Genomic DNA, 21708 nt, shown 5'->3' with positions numbered 1-21708 from the left:
TTTAATGTTGGAAATAGTAAATATTTTAAACTGCATATATTAAGCCAAATAAGAAAATGAATGCATTTAATTTCTGCAGAGATAAGTGTTGTATGAACAAAAGAAATGTGTAACACTAATGAAAGAAAGGCCATTATTCTGTCCGTACGTACAGACCTCGTGAAAAAAGTCGTCCAAATGGATTCAGAAACTGTCAAAAATGGGCTCACGTTCATTGATATCTGACACCTGAAATATTTCCTGATTACAAAGCTTCCTTTGCTTCATACAAGAAAGTACGAAATCTTTTTTTTTTTTTTTTTTTTCAGTTTATTTACAAACAATTATTTCTATAACGTAAGATTTAAAATAAGTACACGAATGAAATGAATTTTTCAATTCTTCAAATGTATAAAAGTTTATGTAAATAATACAGAAAAGTAAAGGAATAAATTAGTCGCCAAGCAGTACTTTTTATATAGACACAAATTTTAGGAAATTTAAATTCACTTAATCAATGATCTTTTAAAGTTTAATAAACTTAATGTTTCGAGTCATACTTAATAAGGTATGGCTCAAAACCAATCAATGCAAAGCACAGTGAAGTATTTTATTTTGTTGCTTGTTTTTATGAATACGAAGTTCGAAAACTATTGTTAAAGGCTATATTTCTTTAAATACTTGTTACAGATATGTTCTTTCAGTGCCAAATTTTCTCAAAATAAGATACAGATTTCTCTGAAAAATTTAAGTATGCATTATATGATATCTCTTTAAATATAAAATTTAAATATTCATATGGGTATTGTTGAGTAAACGATCAAATTAGTAAAATGCTCATAATGCATAAATCGTATAAAATCAGGAAATTTAACTTTTACGTTAAATATGCACAAAGACAATCCATAAACAATAACTCATACAAATAATTTTCAATGCTTACTGTTTAGCAACTGTGGCATGATATAGGGAGAAACGGCTGATTTGTTTGACGATTAATTGCTCTGAATTGGCTAAAAAAGCATTCTTTATGAATGATGTGACTGAGTAATATTTCTGAGAACTTTATACAAAAATATAAAGAATATTTCGTATTTAAATTGCTACAGCATAACGAAAGGTTTACAAATCTGTCTGTTTACTGTATGAGAATAATGAAAGTTTTATGTTAAAAAATTAGCGACGTCCTCCTATTCCGTTGCTAAATCAGTTTTTATGAAATGCTGTATGTAATTTTGAAAATTGCTTTAGGGTATTATAAGGTATTTTATCCCTCATTTCTGCATGCCTTCGTGGTGTAACGGTTAGAACATTGGGCGCATATACGAGAGGTCTGGGTTCGAGTGCCGGCCAGAAAATTGCTGATTTTTGATGTCTCCTGCTTCAATATAACGTAATGTCTCTACAGAATTTGCCTAAGATAGTTAATAGAAGTACATAATTAGTAAATAAACCTAAAGCAAATCCCAAATCACGATAATTTGCATCTTTAGAGGTATTTATTTATTTACAAATATCAAGCCTTTACAAATATCAATTATACAGTTTTATCTATATTTCTTTGATTGTAACAATTTTGTATTTGAGATTCACATCTTATTTTCCTTTTCTTTCAGGGCAATTGTTATATACACGTGATTCACCATAAACTGCCTTTTCAAAATTTTTGAGGCGGTGCTTACGTCAAGTTTTTCCACAACTCAACACTAACGCATCAGTAATATTATATCTGTCTGTATTTTTGGTAATATTTATTTGGTCCTATTTTTGGCATCTGGCTTCAAAGGGTACACTATTCGCTTCTTACATGTCATTATAGCGTCTCTAGCTCCAACCCATAAGTGTGGGCCTCGCAGTCTGTATTGGTACGGAACACATGGGCCCCAGTAAAGCTTCCAAAATAATCTAAAGTCAGTAAAACATAGCTGGAGTAAACTGGGTTTTACTCCAACGTTTGATGCTATGTCATCCAGGTACTGCATCCAGTCAACCCTTAAAGTCATCTTGTCGCTTGGTGCGTATCTCTTTACATTCTTACGGTGTTTTCTTTCAATGTCTTTCAACATCTTGCTTACTGGTGGTAAATGTCCTTTCCCAGCAAAAATATGAGCAGCCCACCGACACTGTATTTCATTAATTGGAAACATAGATCCAAAAGATACTACAAAACCTATAATTGCAAGAGTTGGATGTTTCAGATGTGGAGGATACATTGCCTTGTATAAGTTTATTCGTCCGTTTTTTTCTTGGGTAACTATTCCATCTTCCAGAAATGGAAAGTTCCAAGTATACCCAGTTCCCATAATGACAGCATCTATTTGTACTTCTTCGTTACTGCCTTCGAAGATAACTCCTGTTTCTGTGAAATGGGAAACATCTTTTTTCTGAATTACAGAGCCGCATAATAATTTGAAGGCAATTTCATCGTTAACAATTGGATCTTTTGAGAGAAACCGATATTTTGGAGGTACATTATACAATTTGTGATCAAATTTCGAATCAATATACATCTTTTCAATAAACCAACTGCAAAATTTAACTGGTAATATATCTAAAGAACTGTTTAAAAAACGTCTTAAGAGCGTATAATCCATTGGATATCCTCCAGGTCCTACTCTGCTTAATATGTAAGCTCCACTTCTTGTACTGAGGTAGACCTGAAAATTAAGAAAATATATTAGTTAACCTGGTTTCATGGCGAAAGAGAAACACGATGCGCGAAAGTATAAAGGAAGATATATAGTTAGATATTGTAATGGTAATGTTACTATGCATTCGTAATGGAATGCAAATTTCTTTTAACTAAATAATATTGCGATAAGTGCCACTAATTTTAACATGGATAGTTTTCATTTGTCATGTTCTTACTGTAATCGCATCCTTCGAAATTAAATTATTCGCATTATTTTCACCTCTAGAGTTTAGTTCCATAAAACTAGGGAAAGAAAGGTGGTAATATCTGAGTAAATTTGGTAATTATATAATTTATTTAAACGCTTTTTTTCTTCAAAATAAAATAGAATATTTTTCTTCACCGACAAAGGCATACTTGAGTTAGTTTTCGTCATAATGTATAGGTTTATAAAATAAACCAAATTTAATCTATGTTTGAATTTATTTAATTGTAAAAGTTGTGAAATATATGAACCGAATATTCATATTGCTTTAGTGTTTTTAATATTTCGTATTCAAGTGTAAGTTTCAAGTATATCGAGTATTCAAGAGCAAACCACGGAAACCGAATATTTACAGTTACTTTATTCTGTTGCTGTTAAATAATTAATAAAAACTGTCGTCATTAAAAGCGTGTAAATATCAGCATTTGTTAAAATTTCAGACACAAAAGTAATAAAAATAAATAAACGCTATTTTTAAAACGTGCTCTGAAAGCTTTTAGGCGTATATTCTTTGAAAAATATTAATTTCAATCTAAAGTTTTATGCCCTTATCAAAAGTAATGTAACGCTACGTCATTTCTCATTAGCATTTAAATTTAAATCTGTTTCGAAATCCTCCAAAGCAGAAATAACTTATTTGTAGGATAATTTAAAACGAAAGAGGTATACGTAGATTACACAAAAGGTTTTTTTCTAAAAGTCCAACAAAACTTGTATATGCTAGTTACACAACTGGTGCGATTTATCTCCATCTAAAATTACCTGGAATAAAGAAGGAGATAATTGTATGAGAACGCAGTTTTTGATAATCAGCACATGAATTATTTATCAAACAGTATTTATTACACATAATGCATTTATTATTAGGGCATTTAATGCATGACATAATCATTGTATGTTTTCTAAATGCTTGGTAAGATAATGAAAAAATGTGAAACTTGCAAGAAGCTCATAAAATTATTTCCAAGCTATTTTAGATCAAAGAATAAAAATCTGCGTTTGATCAAATATCAGGGAAAGGTTTACATTCTAAATAGATAAATAAAGATTGAAACTTTTATTTTTGAAATCTTGATTTATGAAAGATACATTAGACAGTGTAACTAAAAGTTCAACCACCTAAAAAACATAGAATCTATTAATTAAATATATTGTTAAATGTTCTAGAACCGCTCACGTTATAAAGTATTTTCTTCCTCCTTTCAGCATGCCTTCGCGGTGTAAGAGAAGCACGCTTGAAGCATATTTGGGAGGTCCGGGTTCAAATTCTGGGCGAGGTCATTTCACATCTTTCACGTGTCTTGTTTTAAACAAAAAACCCTCTGCAGTGGTGACCGAACTAAAAGGTGGTGGACAATAATTCGTCACCACAACAATTTGGCGATTGTGCCCCCTAATCCCCTGCCACCCTTTAAAAGGCGGAGTATATAAGGTATTTTCTCCCTCCTTCCAGCATGTCTTTGCGGTGTAAAACGGTGCACACTCGATGCGTATTTGAGAGGTCCAGGCTCGAGTTCCGGCGAAGGCATTGTTCATTTTTCACGTCTCCTTATCCAAAATAAAATAATGACTCTTTCACGTCTTTTGCTTTAAACAAGAAATCCTAACGACTCTACAATGTGATATTCAGGTAATAGAATATGACCACACGTTTCATTTAGTGTAAGTTATTGATCCATTTAGAAATGATCCATGAGAAATAAATAAAATTTTATTTGCCTTTCTTATTATTAAAATAGACACAAACTCGAAAGAAACTATCTTCAACTTATCAAGCCATTTCGTTTCAATAAATGTAAATTCGTCTTTAAGACTCCTCGGAATCTTACATATTGATTTCAGGTAATGATATGGCCAAAAAGTCAGAGTAATAGTCATAAATTCAGTCATAAATATAGAATCTTCTTCTTCAGCAACAGGTGTCATTTGCACTCTTACACCTTTGGAAAAAGTTCAATATTTAAACATTCGAAACTAGTTCTGCAAATTTACATATATTACGCTGATTCTTGCTTGTGCTATTTCGTGCATTAGCACTTTCAATGGCCATTATTTGGAGTATTACTTTAACCCAGGACTATAATGCATTTATTTCGAATGCAAGAAATACCAGAAAACTTTATATTAAAATGTTGTTGTGAATTAAAGTAATATAACGAATTGTATTATTGTACACAAATATAAAAATAATTTAAACTACTGGCCAAATTCTTTTACTTTCCTGCTGCTGTTATCATTAAAGTTTAATCACTCAGAATTAACGAAATTACAAAATAATTTGCTTACTGGGAATTGTGAACTTAAAACCAAAAGCCACAAATTTCCAGGTTAAATATAAGGCGTAAAATCCAGAAACATAAAACTTATTCAGCAGAAGGTGTAATAAAACAGAGAAAACGTAGGACAGAACTCAGTGACCAAATATATTTAAATTATAAGTATCGTCGATCAGAGTTTTGGTCTTCGGCTTCATTATCACTGATCCTTTAGTTTTATCTCAGGCTTCGTTAACAATGAGCTCTGGGAGCTCATTACAAACTCAGTGAGAGTTTTGCGTTTATTCTTCGTTTGAGGCTGACGATAAAGCAGAGATGGTTTTAGACTTGCTAATGACTACGACATTAAAAATCAGTTTTCATAGCTCATTTAATGTTACTCTTTACAGAAATGTCGTGAAACCTTTCATATTTATGAAAAAAGACTGCATATTTTTATGCTTCATATATATTGTTTTCACACAGATTTATTTTTTGCTTTATTTTAAATGCTCATGAGCAGAGAGAACCTTTTTTTCAATGAAAAACGAGTATTGTAATGTCTGCACCGCTTTTATGGTAATAATTAATATTATACCATTTGGTAATTTTTAAATCACATTAGATATTACGACTGAATGTGTATTTACAAATAATATTTTATCCGAACTTTTTAATTTCCTTTAATTAAAAAAATGAAGTAGAAATTTAAAAAGAATGACCTGTATATGTCTAATGAAAGGAAAAAGTGTACGAAACTAAACCTAACACTACAAAACAAAAGCGCTCATTTTTATATCACGTGCTCTTTCCATTCAGTTCATCTGAACAAGAATGGTGCCGCTGTGATCACTATCGTGTTTAATTTTCCTGGCTGTTATATCGTTGATCTCAGATTCGATTCCAGGGGAACGCATACGTGTTTGTTAATGGAGTGTGATTGTGCGGCACTCAAAATACAATTGAGCGAAAAGTCCTCTGAAATTGTTGATGGTAGAGTAAGAAAAATGGAAGACCCTCAGACCACCTTAAGGGTTATTCTATGTCAAAACTAGGTTGGATCTTAACAGCTAATGCGGTGGGTTTACACTTGTACGATCAACGATGAAACACCTTAATAAAATGTGTTCTAAATTAGAAAGCTTACCAGTTAAATAATTCATACTCCAATGTTATAACAGCCAAAACATAGGCCCCTCATTAGAAATAATGGATGCACAAACCTTGTTGTTTTAAGTGGGTGATCTCATCGTTTCAGCAATTGCGATCTTAAACACAGAGCTCAAGATCACGCTTCAAGGCAGCAAACAGAAAAATAGCATCGATCCCACTCATAAGAGCTCAGCACATAAGGAACCATCCACAATTATACTACGAACCTCTACAGAACACAGACCTCTAGTAACCTGAATAGCATTTACGATTTATTCACCGATATCAAACTCGTCCAGAAAATATTTGTCGACGTCAATGCTGCTAAATCCCTAAAGCAAGTCAACGAACATTTAGTTCAAATTAAAAATGCCTGCAATAATATAGAAAAGTTAATAACGAAATCCAACGTTTTGAAAAGGCAGGTGACAGGTGACGGAGGACGGGGACGCCTGGTGTTTAACAGGGGTAAGCAGGCATATGTCCCACGCCTTCCACTAACCAGATGCAACAACTCCCTGGAGCCGCACAAGGCCGCACCTGGAGCTTATTGATATTCCATTCAGATTAAACATGGCCATACAAGGGCGACATTGTGCTACATTGAAATTTGATGTACATTTGTGGGTGGGGCAGTCTTGTTTGTACATTAAACAGAGCATAAACACACATGAAATGTGCACATAAATAAATAAATAAATAAATAAAAAGAATACATGAATACTAAAATCACCTATAACTTTCAAGACACGTAGACACCTAAACACTTAAAGACACTTGAGAAGGTACACAAAAACAATTAAACACTTAATACAATACACAATACAATATGCAATTGAGGTAATACAATGTACAGTGACAATATGCAATAATAAACGCATATAATGCAATACTCACATGCTCAGAAGATACGTAACGCAGTGCATATGTACACAGTACACATTACGCAGGACACATGAGTGATAATCTGAGATATTAGCATGTTAACGCGCGCAATGCAATAGCGATAGTAGTGTACAATCAATGTGGCTGCAGAGGTAATACAATATGCAATAGAGGTAATACAATATACAATAATACAAAGTGCAATAATAAACACATATTATGCTACAATTGATACCAGACGCAGTACACAGATACATGGGATGCATTACGTAGGACACAGGATGCGATGCAATATGCAGCGGAGGTAATATAATATACAGTAATACAGTAATAATCACATATAGTGCAGAATTCATATGCATATAATTTACATAACGCAATACACAAATACACAGAACACTTTACGCAGGACACATATGTAATAATCGGAGATATTAGCATATTACGCGCACAGTGCAGTAGCAATAATAGTGTACAATCAGTGAAGCCATAGAGGTAATACGATGTGCAATAGAAGTAATGCAATATACAGTGATATAAAGTGCAATAATAAGCAAATGTAATGCAATACTCATAAGCACAAAAGATACAAAAGGTACAAAACGCAGGAAATGATATGCATGACGCATAAGTAATAAATTAATGCATTAGCATTTACGCGCGCAGTACAGCAGCAATAGTAGTGTACGAGCAATGCCGCCATAGAGGCAAGTACTTGTACAGGGTATACATATGATGCGATACGTATTAGACATACATAAAATACAATATGCTGTGATAAGCATATGTAAAGCAAGACTCATGCTCAATTGATACAAATCGCAATACACAGATGCGCAAAACGCGTGTGCTTAATATACGAAACACTATACACCGACACATAAAATACTATACCCATTGCACATAAGTAACAGAGATATAAACATGTTACATACATTGCGCATTAAAACACATTACGCAAATTTCATTATACTCATAATTAAACATTACATCAACATAATTAAAACACCCAAGTAAACATAATTACACATAATTAAACATTACAATGTACACATTACGTATTAAAATCAAATATAAGCATTTTCCGCGCACAGTGTTGTTGCAATAGCATAATTACAAATCAAATGGCAATTTCCAAAGTTTGGTTATTTCGTACACAGGCGCACATTTCAATCTGGCGATAAATTGCAGTCTGGCAATTATTGCAATCTTGCAATTTACAATAATAATTACATATGCACATATATTGTAGTGCAGTACTCATATGCGCAAAATATACAAAAGGTACAAGAAGCAAAATGCAGATATGCAGGAGACGATATGCGTGACACATAAGTTATAATTCGGAGACATGAGTATAATACGAGCGCAATACAGAAGCAATAGTAATGTACATTCAATGCTGCCATTGAGGCAAATACTTATTCAGTGACAGATGCATATAGTGCGATACACATTGGACATACACATAAAATAAATATGCTGTGATAAACACATATAACGCAATGCTGAAAACAAAATACACAGATGAACAAAACGCATGCGCTTAAGATACAAATCACTATACCCCAACACTTAAATTACTATACATAGTGCACATATGTAATAAACAGGGATATAAACATGCATGGCATATATCATGCTTAAAAAAAATTAACATATGATGCGCTAGGTCCGTTATGCACGTTTGTTGCACAGATTATAGCACAATTAGCGTAGCACAGTTAGCGTAGCTCAGTTAGCACAGGCACTCAGTATACTGCGGTTGAGGACTTCTGTGAAGAACGGCGATGGACGTTTTAAGTCGGGTGACAGCCGTCTTCACCCTGTGTGGCTAGTTAGTTAACCATTTGGCAAATTTTATTCACCACTGCACGGTTTTTAACCGTGAAACGGAGAAAGGCATCGAGATCGGTGGTAGGTTCTGGAAGGTGCATGGCCGAGGCAAGAGGGCATGCGAACAGGTAGTGGTTAGGGTTGCCTTCTTGTCCGCATATGCAGATGTCTGTGGTGGATATGCCATGTCTGTGGTAGTACGTGGGAAAGGGCCCATGCCCTGTTATAAACCTGGTAAGCGGCGGTATGGAGCAGAGTCGGCTAGTTGATACTTTTGGTAGAAAAATGTGAGCGCGACGCCCCGTGTCGCAGCTGTCCCAGGCGCGTTGCCAGGCTGTAATGGTTGCTCGTGTGAGCTGTGACTTGAGGTAGAAGGATGGAGCTGGTAGGTTCACTTCTATGGCCTCATGGTTGGTGGCTGCCTCGTTGGCTAGGGCATCTGCAGTTTCATTGCCAGCAAGGCCCACATGGGCCTTCACCCATATGAGTCTTGCTGGGTTGGAGCGATGCTGCTGCAGTAGACTTTGAATGTCTTTGATGATTGGTGATGTATGTCTGTGATTTTTTATGGCATGTAGTGTTGACTGGCTGTCAGTGCAGATTATGGGTGAGCGGTAGTTGAAGCGTGCAGCGTGTGCTATGGCCTTCAGGATGGCGAGAGCCTCCGCTTGGAAGATGCTATTATGTGGTTAGAGATGGCCCTTCCAGCTTGTGATGACATCATTATGGTGGTAAGAAGGAAGGCGCTGCCGACTCCTGCGTCCTGCTTAGAGCCGTCCGTATAGTAGACAGGATGAGCGCTTGTGATATTTGAAGAGGGAGCTTTTGGGATGCTGATGATGACTCCTTTTCCTTTGTCACCTGGATGTTGTCTGCTGTGATGCCTTAGGTGTTCGTAGGAGGTGGGGCTGAAGGTGTGTCCATTAAAGGTGGCATCTTGTCTGAGTTGTAGTATCCTGGTGGTCGCTGCTTCCTGCGTGGCTCTGTGATAAAGGGGAGGGATGCCGGCTAGTGTTAGTGCTGCGGATGTCGCAGTGGTTCGAAAACCTTTGCATATCATAAGCGCGAAAGGACGCTGGATAGTGAGTAGCTGTTTTTGCTTTCTGCCCTGCATTGGATTTGCCCAAATTGTTGCGGCATACAAGCAGATGCGTTCTATGACGGTTGTGTACAGGATTTTGTTGATATGAGGATTCTGACCCCAGTTGATTCCTTGGAAAAGTTTGCCTTTTCTGGCTATTGCGTTTGTTTTGCTGCGTATGTACTGAAGATGGGGGATCCACGTCAGGCCTCGATCCCAGATAATCCCGAGGTATTTGAGCTCAGAAACGATCTTGATATTGGTTTGCTGTAGCTTGATACAGGGTTTCCGTGTTGGGTTGGTGCCTGGCTTTGGAATAATTAATGCTGCGGATTTATCGATGGAGAGCGTGAGTTTGAGTTTGGTGCATAAGGTGTTGAAAATTTCACATGCGGCTTTACCTCTTTCTTCTAACTCATTTCGCGTACGTCCTTGGATGATGATAGCCGCGTCATTCGCGTAGGCAGTGATCTTTGCATAGGGCAGCCATGCATAGGTGAGGACTGTGTTGAACGTAAGGTTCCAGAGGAGAGGGCCGGCACATGAGCCTTGTGGGCAGCCTCTCTCCTGGACCTTGACTGTAATGCCTTGGTTGTGTGGCACCATCAGCTTGCGATTGCTTAGATAGTCGCTGAAGGTATTGAAGAGATTTTGTGGGCAGCGAGCTGTTCTGAGGGCCTGTCTAATAGCAGGCCACCAAAGTGTATCAAAGGCGCTGCGCAGATCGAGAGAGATGAAGGCACTGTGAAGTTGTTGTTTCCTGTTGCTGTGGATGATGCGGCGAATTTCTTCAAGTGCGTGGATGGTGGATCTTCCTGGTCTGAAGCCGTATTGCTTACTACTGAGGATATTATTACATTCAAGGTGGTGACTGAGGCGCTGGATTAACAATTTCTCATAAATTTTGCCCATGGCTGGGAGCAGGCATATCGGTCTTAAGGAACGGGGGTCTTGTGGGTCTTTAGTCTTTTTGGCAAAAAAGACAACATGACCTGTTTTAAAGGCAGTTGGAAAGATTTGAAGTTTAAATAGGCCATTGAATAAATGCAAGAAGAAGGCAGGTTGTGCGGCGAAAGCAGTTTTGAGAATATTGTAGTCCAGGCCGTCAGGCCTGGACTACAATATAGGGACTACAATATAGTCCAGGCCGTCAGGCCTGGCCCTAAAAAGACTCTTTATTTGCTAACTCATGTGTTTCAACTTATTATCGCTCCAACTCCTGCAGCTCTGCCTTCTCCTGCTCCCAGCCAATCTCTAGGCTTCGTGCAGACAAATCACAGAACTTCTTGCCCTTATGTCATCTGCTATATCATCGCACCTTCCGTTCGCACCAGCGGCCGAGCGGTATAGTCGCTGAACACTGGTCATTCGCTCCGAAGTTAGACTCCCCCTAACGGGCTAGCTGCGTGGACGTTTTCGTAGTTTTCCCCACATTTAAAGTGTATAGGAGCCAATAGCTCTGAGAAAGTCCTCCACGAAGGCATACCTCTCCTTAGACCGATAGCCCTCGAGTGCTTTGCCTTAATAAATAAACCAGACCAAGTCAAATACTAGAAATATTTGCTTTAATGTAATAAAAACTTCCAACTATTTTAGCATACATTTTCTTTCTTGGGGATACCGCTTCTGTACAATGCCTTATTATTTATAAGAATTTTAATGAACATCAAACATCACCTCTCTAAGGTAATCACTTCCACAGAAGACTAAAGATTGTTGGCTATGAACACTTCAGTAGCGAACTTTTCAATAAATAGTTTAATTTACAAATAAGGAACAAATAAGCTTCATAATTATCACAGCTAGCAAGTAATTAGACATTACAAGTAAACGACAATATTTAGTGATTAGAAACAGCAAATGAGTTCTAAAAATTAATAAAAAACATTAAAGTATTGAAATCAATTGCATTTAGTTTTAAAAAAAAACTTTTTCCGAAGCTAAAGGGAAATTAACATTGGCCCGAACATAAGATTTTATATCATTAAAAAAACCAAACCTACCACTATTTATTTATAATGTTGTTTAAAGCAACATAGCAATAATTACACTTATTCTTTTAAAGCTAAAAGAAAGCGGAAGACGTCCTTTGTTTTACTTCAACGTGATATTTACACCAGCTAATTACCATTCTCGGAACCCATTTTTGGCACATTAAAGGCATTCCTCCTTTTAGGCGCATAGCCTCGAGTACTTTGCCATAATCAAATAAACAAAAATTCACCTACAGAAAGCTTGTTACCCACCCTAGCATGTTTCGGCTGAGATGTCTAATTACCGGCTTAGAAACCATGGATTTTTGGTTGTAGGAAAAAATGTCACCCGGAAAAAAGGGAAACGGAAAGAATATCCCCGGAAAATAAGGAACGGAAAAAATGTCCCCCTTCGTTTGCAATGGGAAATATAAGGCATGTTTAGAAAGATCGCCAAGCTGGGTGATAAAAGTTTTATCTCAACAACCGTAACTTCTGATGACCGGAAACATGTGCGAGTAGAAGCAAGAAGATGTGTTGGCTGCTTATTTCTTCCATGGAGCCTACCTCCATAGTTTCTTCTCTAAGGTTAAAAATAGAGAGTTGTTTAGAGAAGGAAGCTTTCGCGATGGACGCCAGGGGGGAAAGGCGGGTTGTCCAGCGTCGGTCATTGTCAGGTCTTTAGTAATTACTTTCCTCGCACTGCATGTAGTTATAGCCTTAAGCTGCGGTTTAGTGAAACATTTATTGACGCACAACAGAAAACTAATTCATCCTGAGCTTTGGTATAAGAAACAGTTGTAGATGCAATTTCAAGTTACGGTTTGCGATAAGAATAGGACTAAATTTTTTACCTAATTAATTTTCGCATAATTTTTTTTTTTTTCTTCTCATTTGATTTTAATTAAAAGTAACGCATCTGCACAGAAAACATTTGTTTAAATTTGCACTTAAGTTTGAAAACAAGAATACCACAGTTATTAAAATTAAGAGGTTTATTTCAAAATTATTAGTCTCTGAGGGACTAATGTTTTCATTTTGCGTCGAATCACTCTGAATGTCCGTTTCACTTTTCAAACTGTTGCCACCAAATATTGTGATAAAGCAACCGTACCTACAGCCATCGAGTTTCGAATGACGTAATCCTACTGCGAATATTGGCAACTGGAAGCCCAAATTTTAAATTTGGAATTCGTTTTATTATCGATTTTATATTTTGTAACGAATTTTTGATTAACAAACTCAAGAATTTCAAAGCGAGCCATGGCAATGTTGTACAGAAAAAACATTTTTAACTCCAGCGCGTGAGACTGTGAATCGGAAATTCTAAAAATGTGCTCAATTTAAAATTATTTTGCGATACTGCTCTTGAACTGAATATTATGGTTTAAGTGCGAAGAATATGATATTTAATAAATAAAGGTAACACACAAAATGTTAAAAAAAGGCCCCTTTGGACGTAATTTAAAATCTGAAACCTTTCAGACTTTTTTATTTTACTAAAATTTTAAAATCTAATTAAAATGGATCCCATAACCACGCGATCTGGATTTAAACATTTAATATGCAATGAACCCTCTTATAGCGACCTCTTCCAAAATAATTTCTCAGAGTAGAAATTAACACTTGTACCGAGCATTATCTCTTTAAGATGACCACTTCCACCAAAGACCAAAATAATTAGAAACGTAGATGATCGTATTAGAGAGCATTTAATGCATTTTACAATGCACCAATGCGTAACCTACTCAGAGCCGGACCATCTAGTAGCCCATAAACGATTGGCGACCATCTCCTTAAGACGATCACTTCCAAAAGTGACCGGCATTTCTATAGGTATAAACAAACACTTGCACTGAATATCATCCTTCTAGGGTGGTGATCTTCACAGATATCAAAAATCAACTAGAAACATGGATGGATTAGGATTATTCAATTATGGCAAAGCGCACGAGGGCTATCTACCTAAAGGGAGGGATGCCTTCGTGGAGAACTTTCTAAGGGAAACTGGCTCGTATACATATTACACATGGGGAAAACCACGAAAGTGCCCATGCAGCCAGCCCGTTCGCGGGATTGGAATCTCGGACCGAACTACCAGTGCTCAGCGTCTTTACCGCTCGGCCGCTGATAGGCTGAAATCTGATGGATGGCTGATGGATATCTTAGAAAGGATTTTTACTTATAGTAGTTATATAAATTACAATTACGTGTAGAGCTTATGGAAACTTAAAAGCGGCCGAGCGGTTAAGTTGCTGAATACCCTGGTTGTTATATCTGGGTACGATTCCTAGCAAAGCAGCTTTTCGTGGTTTTTCCCCTATATAACGTGGTTACGAGCTAGTTTTCCTTAGGAAGCCCTCCACGAAGGCAACCATTCTCTTAGGCAGATACCTTTCGTGCGCTTTGTTATAGTCAAGTAAACCAAACCAAATTAAAGAAGCTTATTTATTCTACTCTCCAAATTGAGATCCAAATAAGTCATACGTGGGAGCTTTTCGTATTCATAACGTAAAACGTATTAAAATGGGGAAATTAAATAAATTTAATTATTTAACTTGGTTATCTAGAATTCCAGTTTTTAATTTATCTCTTGTTTCCAAAAATCTGTGCATGAATAAATGTGTAATAAAGCATAGACAGATAACTTTGAAATTCAGAGAATAACTTAAATGACCTTTGACCACTAGCAGCCGAGAGGTAAAAATAGTTGAATATTGGTAGTTCGACTGCCACGCCACGATAATTTCCTGGTAAGCAGCACATCCGCCATGGCGTTCAAACCATGGCGGATGTGCTGCTTACCAGGAAATTTTCGTGTTTTTCTCCATGTGTAACATAAATACGAGGCAGTTTCTATCAGACGTATGAAATAATTTTTGTCAACTACTCGCTATAAACAGTCCTCCATGAAGGCATCCATATTCCCTTCGGCAGATAATCTTATGGTACTTTGCCATAACCTAAATAATCTGAATTGATGATTATGCTAATTTTTTCTCATACTGAATCCTGTGATGCTTTAATTAATGTTTTATTTATCATAAACTGTGTTAACTGCTTTAAATTAACCAAATCAGGATTTTTTTTCTGTTAGATTTCCTTTTTGAAATTTTTCACATCATTTTAGAAGCCTAAATATGTCAGATCGTTTTAGTAAGACTTATTATTTGTAACTGTTTTACATATAAGTACAGAGAATCTCATGACGGCGAACTCTAAAAGTGTTTCCTACAACATAAATAAACAGGCTTTTATACATTTGCCTCTCTAATGCAACCATCTACTATATAAGTGGCCTAAAAATCGCTTGAAGCCGCCGTTAGTGGTCGCATTAGAAAAGTCTCATTATATTTGCATTTTTGTGGCATTTAATAATTTCAGTTACATGTCTGCCTTATAAACTATAATATTGATTTTTCAAGGTCGTGTAACAACTTTCAATATAAATTAGAATAGTAATAATCTTTTACATTCCATTCGGATTATTGTATTCGTATGAAAGCCTTGAATCAATTGTTGATCATTATTTTGTACGTATGCTATTGCAAAAATTTAAAAATTCTTAATTATGATATTTTCCAATATTCGGGCTTTAAATGCCCAAGTTATTTAATTTTATGCCAAGCTTTAAACATTGTGCATTTACAATGAGAAGATCTTAATTATGGAACTTTTTAACATCTGGAGCTGGTTAAAACTGGTTGAAATGTGTTGCAGTCGCAGTTCGTATGCAAAACCATTCTCGCACTGATTTGTTTTATGCTTAATTTATAGCAATTTCCCTAAGTAACCAAATTTTAGATTTATATCATTTTTTTTTAAATTGTGAAAATAAACAAAAAGAAAGGAGAAAATTTTTCTTTCTTACATTATAATTATTTTCAGTTCATCTTTTATGATAATTAGTGTATTTTTCAATTTTCCTCAACCGTCAAATCTTGTTGTATTTCTAAATATCTTTAGATTATTTACAGTCCCTGCAATTTTAGAGGTTTTATGTTAAACTCTAAAATAGTTATTAGAATAATTATTAGAAGCATTTGATGTAATTAATGACGTACGTCGCCCATAGATTTGCAAATTTTGAATTTTCAATATTGTTGCATGCACTTGAGCAGAAAATTCGTCTTTTCTAGCAAATTGCAAATTTTAAAATTCAAAAAATTCAACTCCATCAATCCAGTTTTCAGACTCAATTAAAGGTACTGAAGTTATTTAACATTTAAGAACTCTCGGTGATTTAGAATTCCCCGGAATTGGTACTCAAGAAATGATTTCAAAAATGCTCTTCTACATCTATTAATAATTGTTCTATCCCTTGAATAGCTAGTATCTACTGCATTTTCTCCTCATTTCTTCTTTGGTGGTTATTTGAATCATAGCAAAGCACGGGAACTGTCTGTCTAAGAGAAAGGATGCCTTCGTGGAGGACTTAACGAAGTATGAGAATGGGAAACTTGATTGTATTTACCTTACACAGGAAGAAATAACTAAATTATCTTGCAACCAGCTTGTTTGCTGGGATTTGAGCCCCTGTCGAACTGTCAGTGTTAAGCGACCGCCAGAGTCGTAGCTAAGGTTTTCAGAGCCCAGGGACAACTGAAGATTAATTCTACAATGTCGTAATATCAGTTTGGCGCCCCTTGGATTCTGCGCCCGGGGACAGATGCCCCCTTTGCCCCCTTCTAGCTACGGCCCTGGCGACCGCTGGAGCGCTGATGAGCTGCATTATGTATTCTGCTTAAGAATATAGAACACAAATGACTGTCAATTTTATTATATCATCAGTGTTTGGTAACTTTCCCTATGAAAATAAAATTGTTAGAAATATGAGTGAAAAGACATGTAAATATTTTGAATTTGGATTCAATTTAATCCCCTTCATGTAACATATAATGCAGTTTACGTAATAGCATTTAAAATTTTTGAATATATTAACACAAAAGGATACGGCAATGCTGTTACGGCATTCGACAAAATATGTCTCGTTTACGTATATATATATATACGTAGATATTCTTTGCAGAAGGAAGAAAATTATAGCCAATGCAGAAAATTTCTAAATTCAATTTCGCCAGATAAATTTTACATAAAATGAAAAAACAATTTTCAGTACATATAAATAATTAATTGAATGAATGTAAATTTTTACTGCGGAATACATAAACTTATTTTCAGCTCAATGTAAAACTGTTCCCATGCAAAACTTATATTATAAGAAAAAGTTAAATGTCTGTTATGTCGAATATTTCTTCACTTAGATTGCAGAGACATTCGATATTTTATGGAAGCAGGAGACTTGAAAAATGAGCAACCCCCTCTCCGGGAATCGAACCGCGGATCTCTGGAATACGCCCCCAGCGTGCAGACCACTACACCACGAAAGCACGTCAAGAAGGCTCAGGTCTAAAATTTATGCATATTTAGTATTAATTCTATATTTTGCATATTAACATTTTAAAAATACCTGACTAAATTACTCCTGGACGGTTGTGTATAAACCTATGGTTTGTTTGATCAAGTGCGACTCATTTGTAAAGTATTGAATGGTGTACTCGCTTGCAAAACCTTGTGAATTTTGTTTTTCTTGAAAAATCGGCAATACTAAGTATGATTGCTAAATATTACATTCTTTTTAAGGGAACATTATAGTATAATAATAAGAATATTTTCTCCTGGGATATACTTTTATCAATGATATGTTACTGTAGCGCAGTTTTGCTAAATTCCTATAAATCAGTTCTAATTATTCTAAGCTGATTTACTAAGACTTGGAATGATGCTCAAGGCCGGCGCTAGACATTTTGCCGCACGGTGCCTGCTTTACAACTTCAAAATTCTGCCGCCCAGCTCTTTCCAAAGTTCTAAAAATTTTGCGTTCTCTCAATTCTGCCGGCCGGTGCGGCCGCACCGATTGCATATGCTCTGGCACCGGCCCTGATGATACTAGGAATGACTAGGAAACGATATTTCAGATAATACTTATTATCTGAATTGTCATTTCCTCATAAACATGATGCTTATTAAAAATTACAGATGTTTTAATTAATAACAACCTTAAAAACTGGTTGTTAGTAGCTTTAATTTTGACTCCATACACTTCAACAATTAAAAAATCCAAAAGATAGGAAGTTTCCTTGTCAGCTCTTTTTGAGGCCTTTTTTAATACTGCTAAAATTCTGCATGATATTTGTTTTAGAACTGCTAACAAACTGCTAACAAAATTTTAAATATAGTTTAAATTAAGTTATACTGCAATTTTAAGTCTGAAAAGTAATTAATTCAGACTTGAAAGATCTTGAAACATAGAACTTGAGCTCAAAACAATAAGAATAGAATTTTGCATTCATTTTTTTAATTATACGATTATTGCTTCATTGATAACAATGTTATAAATAGTTCATTTAGAATTACACAATTGCTGCATTAGAATCCATATTTCTTACTAATTATTTAAACATGAAAAATGAGAACTATAATATTTATATGTACTTTTTAATCTCCAAAGTCATAATAAAGTTTTCTCATAAATAGGAAATCGACTGTTTTCAACAGTTTTCACCTCTTCGTCAAGATGCATTTCTTTTACGGTCCTAATTAAAAATTACAGAACAGCAGAACATAATCTTCTATCTCATGAAATTTGCTAAAACAAATTCTTTCGCATTAATTTTGAATTTTATTTAACTCTAATTTATTCAATATTTCGAGTTCTGGATAATCAAATTAGCGGTATCATTCTAAAGCTGCAAAATGTAATTAAGAAGCTCAGCTTCGTTTTTAATGATTCATTTTACCACGCCACTGGGAAAAAAAAAAAAAAAAAATCTGAGTTTTCAGATTTTCAATTACGTCCAAAGGGCGTTTTTTTAACATTTTGTGTATTACCTTTATTTATTAAATATCATGTTCTTTGCACTTAAACCATAAAATTCTATTCAATAGCAATGCCGCAGCATATCTTTAGAATTTTCCATACACACTTCCGCGCGCTGGAGACAAAAAGGTTTTTCCCAGCCGTAGAGTGTTGCCATTGCTCCCTTTTAAATCGCTGAGTTTGTTACTCAAATATTCGTTAAAGTTTTGCAAAATATAAAATCGATAATAAATCAAATTCCAAATTTCAAATTTGGTCTTCCACATGCCCATTTTCGTAGGAGGATTACGTCATTCAAAATTCGATGGCTCTATGTACCGTTGTTTTATCACAATGCGAGAAATATACATACATTTATGCAGATTTTTCATTATTTAAAGGAAAATCTGAAAGCTTTCATATTTCATATTGCGCCCTTAAGGATTTTTTTAACGTTTTGTGTGGTACCTTTATTTATTAAATAAAATGTTCTTCGCGCTTTACCATAAAATTCAATTCCACAGCAATATCACAAAATATTTAAAAAGCGCAAAATTTAAGAATTTCCAATACACAGTTTCGGGCGCTGGAGATACATTTCTTTTTTCGTACAGTGTTCCTGTTGCACGCTTTTAAATCGATGAGTTTGTTAATTAAAAAATTCGTTAATGTGTTGCAAAATTGGGAATAGCTAATAAAACAAATTCCAAATTCAGAATTTCAAGTGCTCATGTTTGGTTGGAGTACTGCGTTATTCAAAATTGGATGGCTCTAGGTACTGTTGTTTTTTGAAAATGCGGAAACATTCATGCATTCATGCAGAATCTTCATTATTTAGTTTCTTTAAATATAATGCATGGCAATAATATTTTGTAGCAACAGTTTGAAAAGTGAATCGACGCAGAAAGTGAAACCACGCAAAATGTCGTTTTGAGACTAATAGCCCTTTGGGCTTAAAAAAAAAAAATAAATAAATAAATGTTAGATTAGCAAGTTAAAAGTCAGAAATAACAACATTTAACCGATAAGAAAATCAGAACTCTTTACTATCTCGCTCGAAAAATGCAATTTTGAATAAAATAATAATTTTGCTTCTTTATTAAATTATTCTTATAACAGGGCTTGCATGAATGGATTATATTCTACTATAAGAAATTTTTTCATACCAATAAATTGCCACAGTTAGAGACAGAAAGTACAGTAAACCCTTTCTAAGATGACCACAGGTTCATAAGATTTTGGGCTTTTGCGAATTAGAGAAATAGCTCTCAGCACCGATGTCCAAGTTCTCAGAAATACTGATCATCATAGGAAGATAATCACCAGAAGAAAGTTCACTATTCACATTCGGAAGTGCATTATTCTATAAATGAAAGTACATTAAGCCGATTCGATTGCGTGTATGGCCGTATCTATTTATATATAGGAAAAATTTTAATATAAAATAAATATAGTGTAAAATATATGTTACCGTTAAAGCGTATAATTAAGTTATTTCCTCGAATAAGTAAGTATTTGGCGGGGGGGGGGGGAACTAGCCAAGCCGGTTTAGCTAATTATTTTAAAATAACTATATTAATTAGTATAGAATATAATATTCTATAAACTAACTAATGATAAATGCCGCTCAGACGGTGTAGTGGTTAGGGGAGCCAACTTCAATACCTAACGGCTTGGGTTCGAATCCAGGGGAATGCATAGTTCTAATGGTCCGTCCCTTCATAGGAGGCAAAGGTGGCCCACCTATTAGGTGACTGCATAATAAAGTGACAACTGCTTCTGGTCAAGTCGAAGTCGGCTGAGGGACCATCATTCATATTAAAAAAAAAAAAAAAAAAAAAAAAAATCTCAAAGGTTTCAGGTTTTAAACTACGTCCAAAGAGGGCGTTTTTTTTTTTAACGTTTTGTGTGCTACCTTTATTTATTAAATATCATATTCTTTGCACTTAAACCATAAAATTCATTTAAATAGCAATGTCGCAAAAGAATTTTTAAAAAGCATATCTTTAGAAGAATTTCCGATACACAGTTCCGCGCGCTGGAGATAATTTTTTTTTCGTATAGTGTTGCCATTCCTCGCTTTTAAATCGTTGAGTCTGTTAATCAAAAATTCGATAAAGTTTTACAAAATATGAAATAGATAATAAAACAAATTTCAAATTTGGGCTTCCAGATGCCCATATTCGCAGGAGGATTACGTCATTCAAAATTCGATGGCTCTATGTACCGTTGTTTTATCACAATGCGAGAAATATGCATATATTTATGCACATTTTTCATTATTTAATTTCTTCGAATATAATGCAGGACTCTAACATTTGGCGGCAACAGTTTGAAAAGTGATTCGCCGTTTATAGTGATTCAACGCAAAATCGCAAAACGAAAAGAATGGTCCTCCAGGATCAAAGTCTCTTACACCTAATGATAAACCGTTAAAGTGGGGGGAAAAAAATGACACTATAAAATATCTGTCGTTTTATATATTAACTGATGATAAACCGTTAGTGTTTAGAAAATTATATTTCATATTACGGATAGATTAAATAATAACGGAATGCATAATATAATATTATTGCTAGATTCGTTAAACCGTAATAAAAAATAACGAACTATACTACGCCAATAGTTCTGTTTAGCAGCTTTCGTGTGCCGTCTTTACTGACAATTCGTCATTTATCAACACTTTAATGTGAACAAGCTGTTAGCTTCCAGTTAGGGATGGATGAAATTTAGTTTAAAGACCGGCAATCATTATTTAACAGAGGAGAAAAATTTGCTCCCCGTGAATTCT

At 35.0% G+C, this 21708-nt stretch overlaps 1 protein-coding gene across 1 annotated transcript in view; it reads right to left on the bottom strand.

The window, feature by feature from the left end:
- Positions 1-1436: 1436 nt before the first annotated feature.
- Positions 1437-21708, bottom strand: part of LOC118205758 (flavin-containing monooxygenase 5-like) — a 37491-nt gene continuing 17219 nt past the window's right edge. The window contains exon 2 of the mRNA XM_035378044.2: positions 1437-2636. Within this exon, the coding sequence (XP_035233935.1) occupies positions 1731-2636 (906 nt within the window). The 3' untranslated portion in view covers positions 1437-1730. The remainder of the gene's footprint in view (positions 2637-21708) is intronic.

This window comes from Stegodyphus dumicola, chromosome 7 (genome assembly GCF_044657685.1).
Source record: "Stegodyphus dumicola isolate Sdum_Otavi_A_Nest chromosome 7, ASM4465768v1".
In the NCBI taxonomy this organism is placed as follows: domain Eukaryota; kingdom Metazoa; phylum Arthropoda; class Arachnida; order Araneae; family Eresidae; genus Stegodyphus; species Stegodyphus dumicola.
This window is presented reverse-complemented; position numbering and strand designations above follow the sequence as displayed.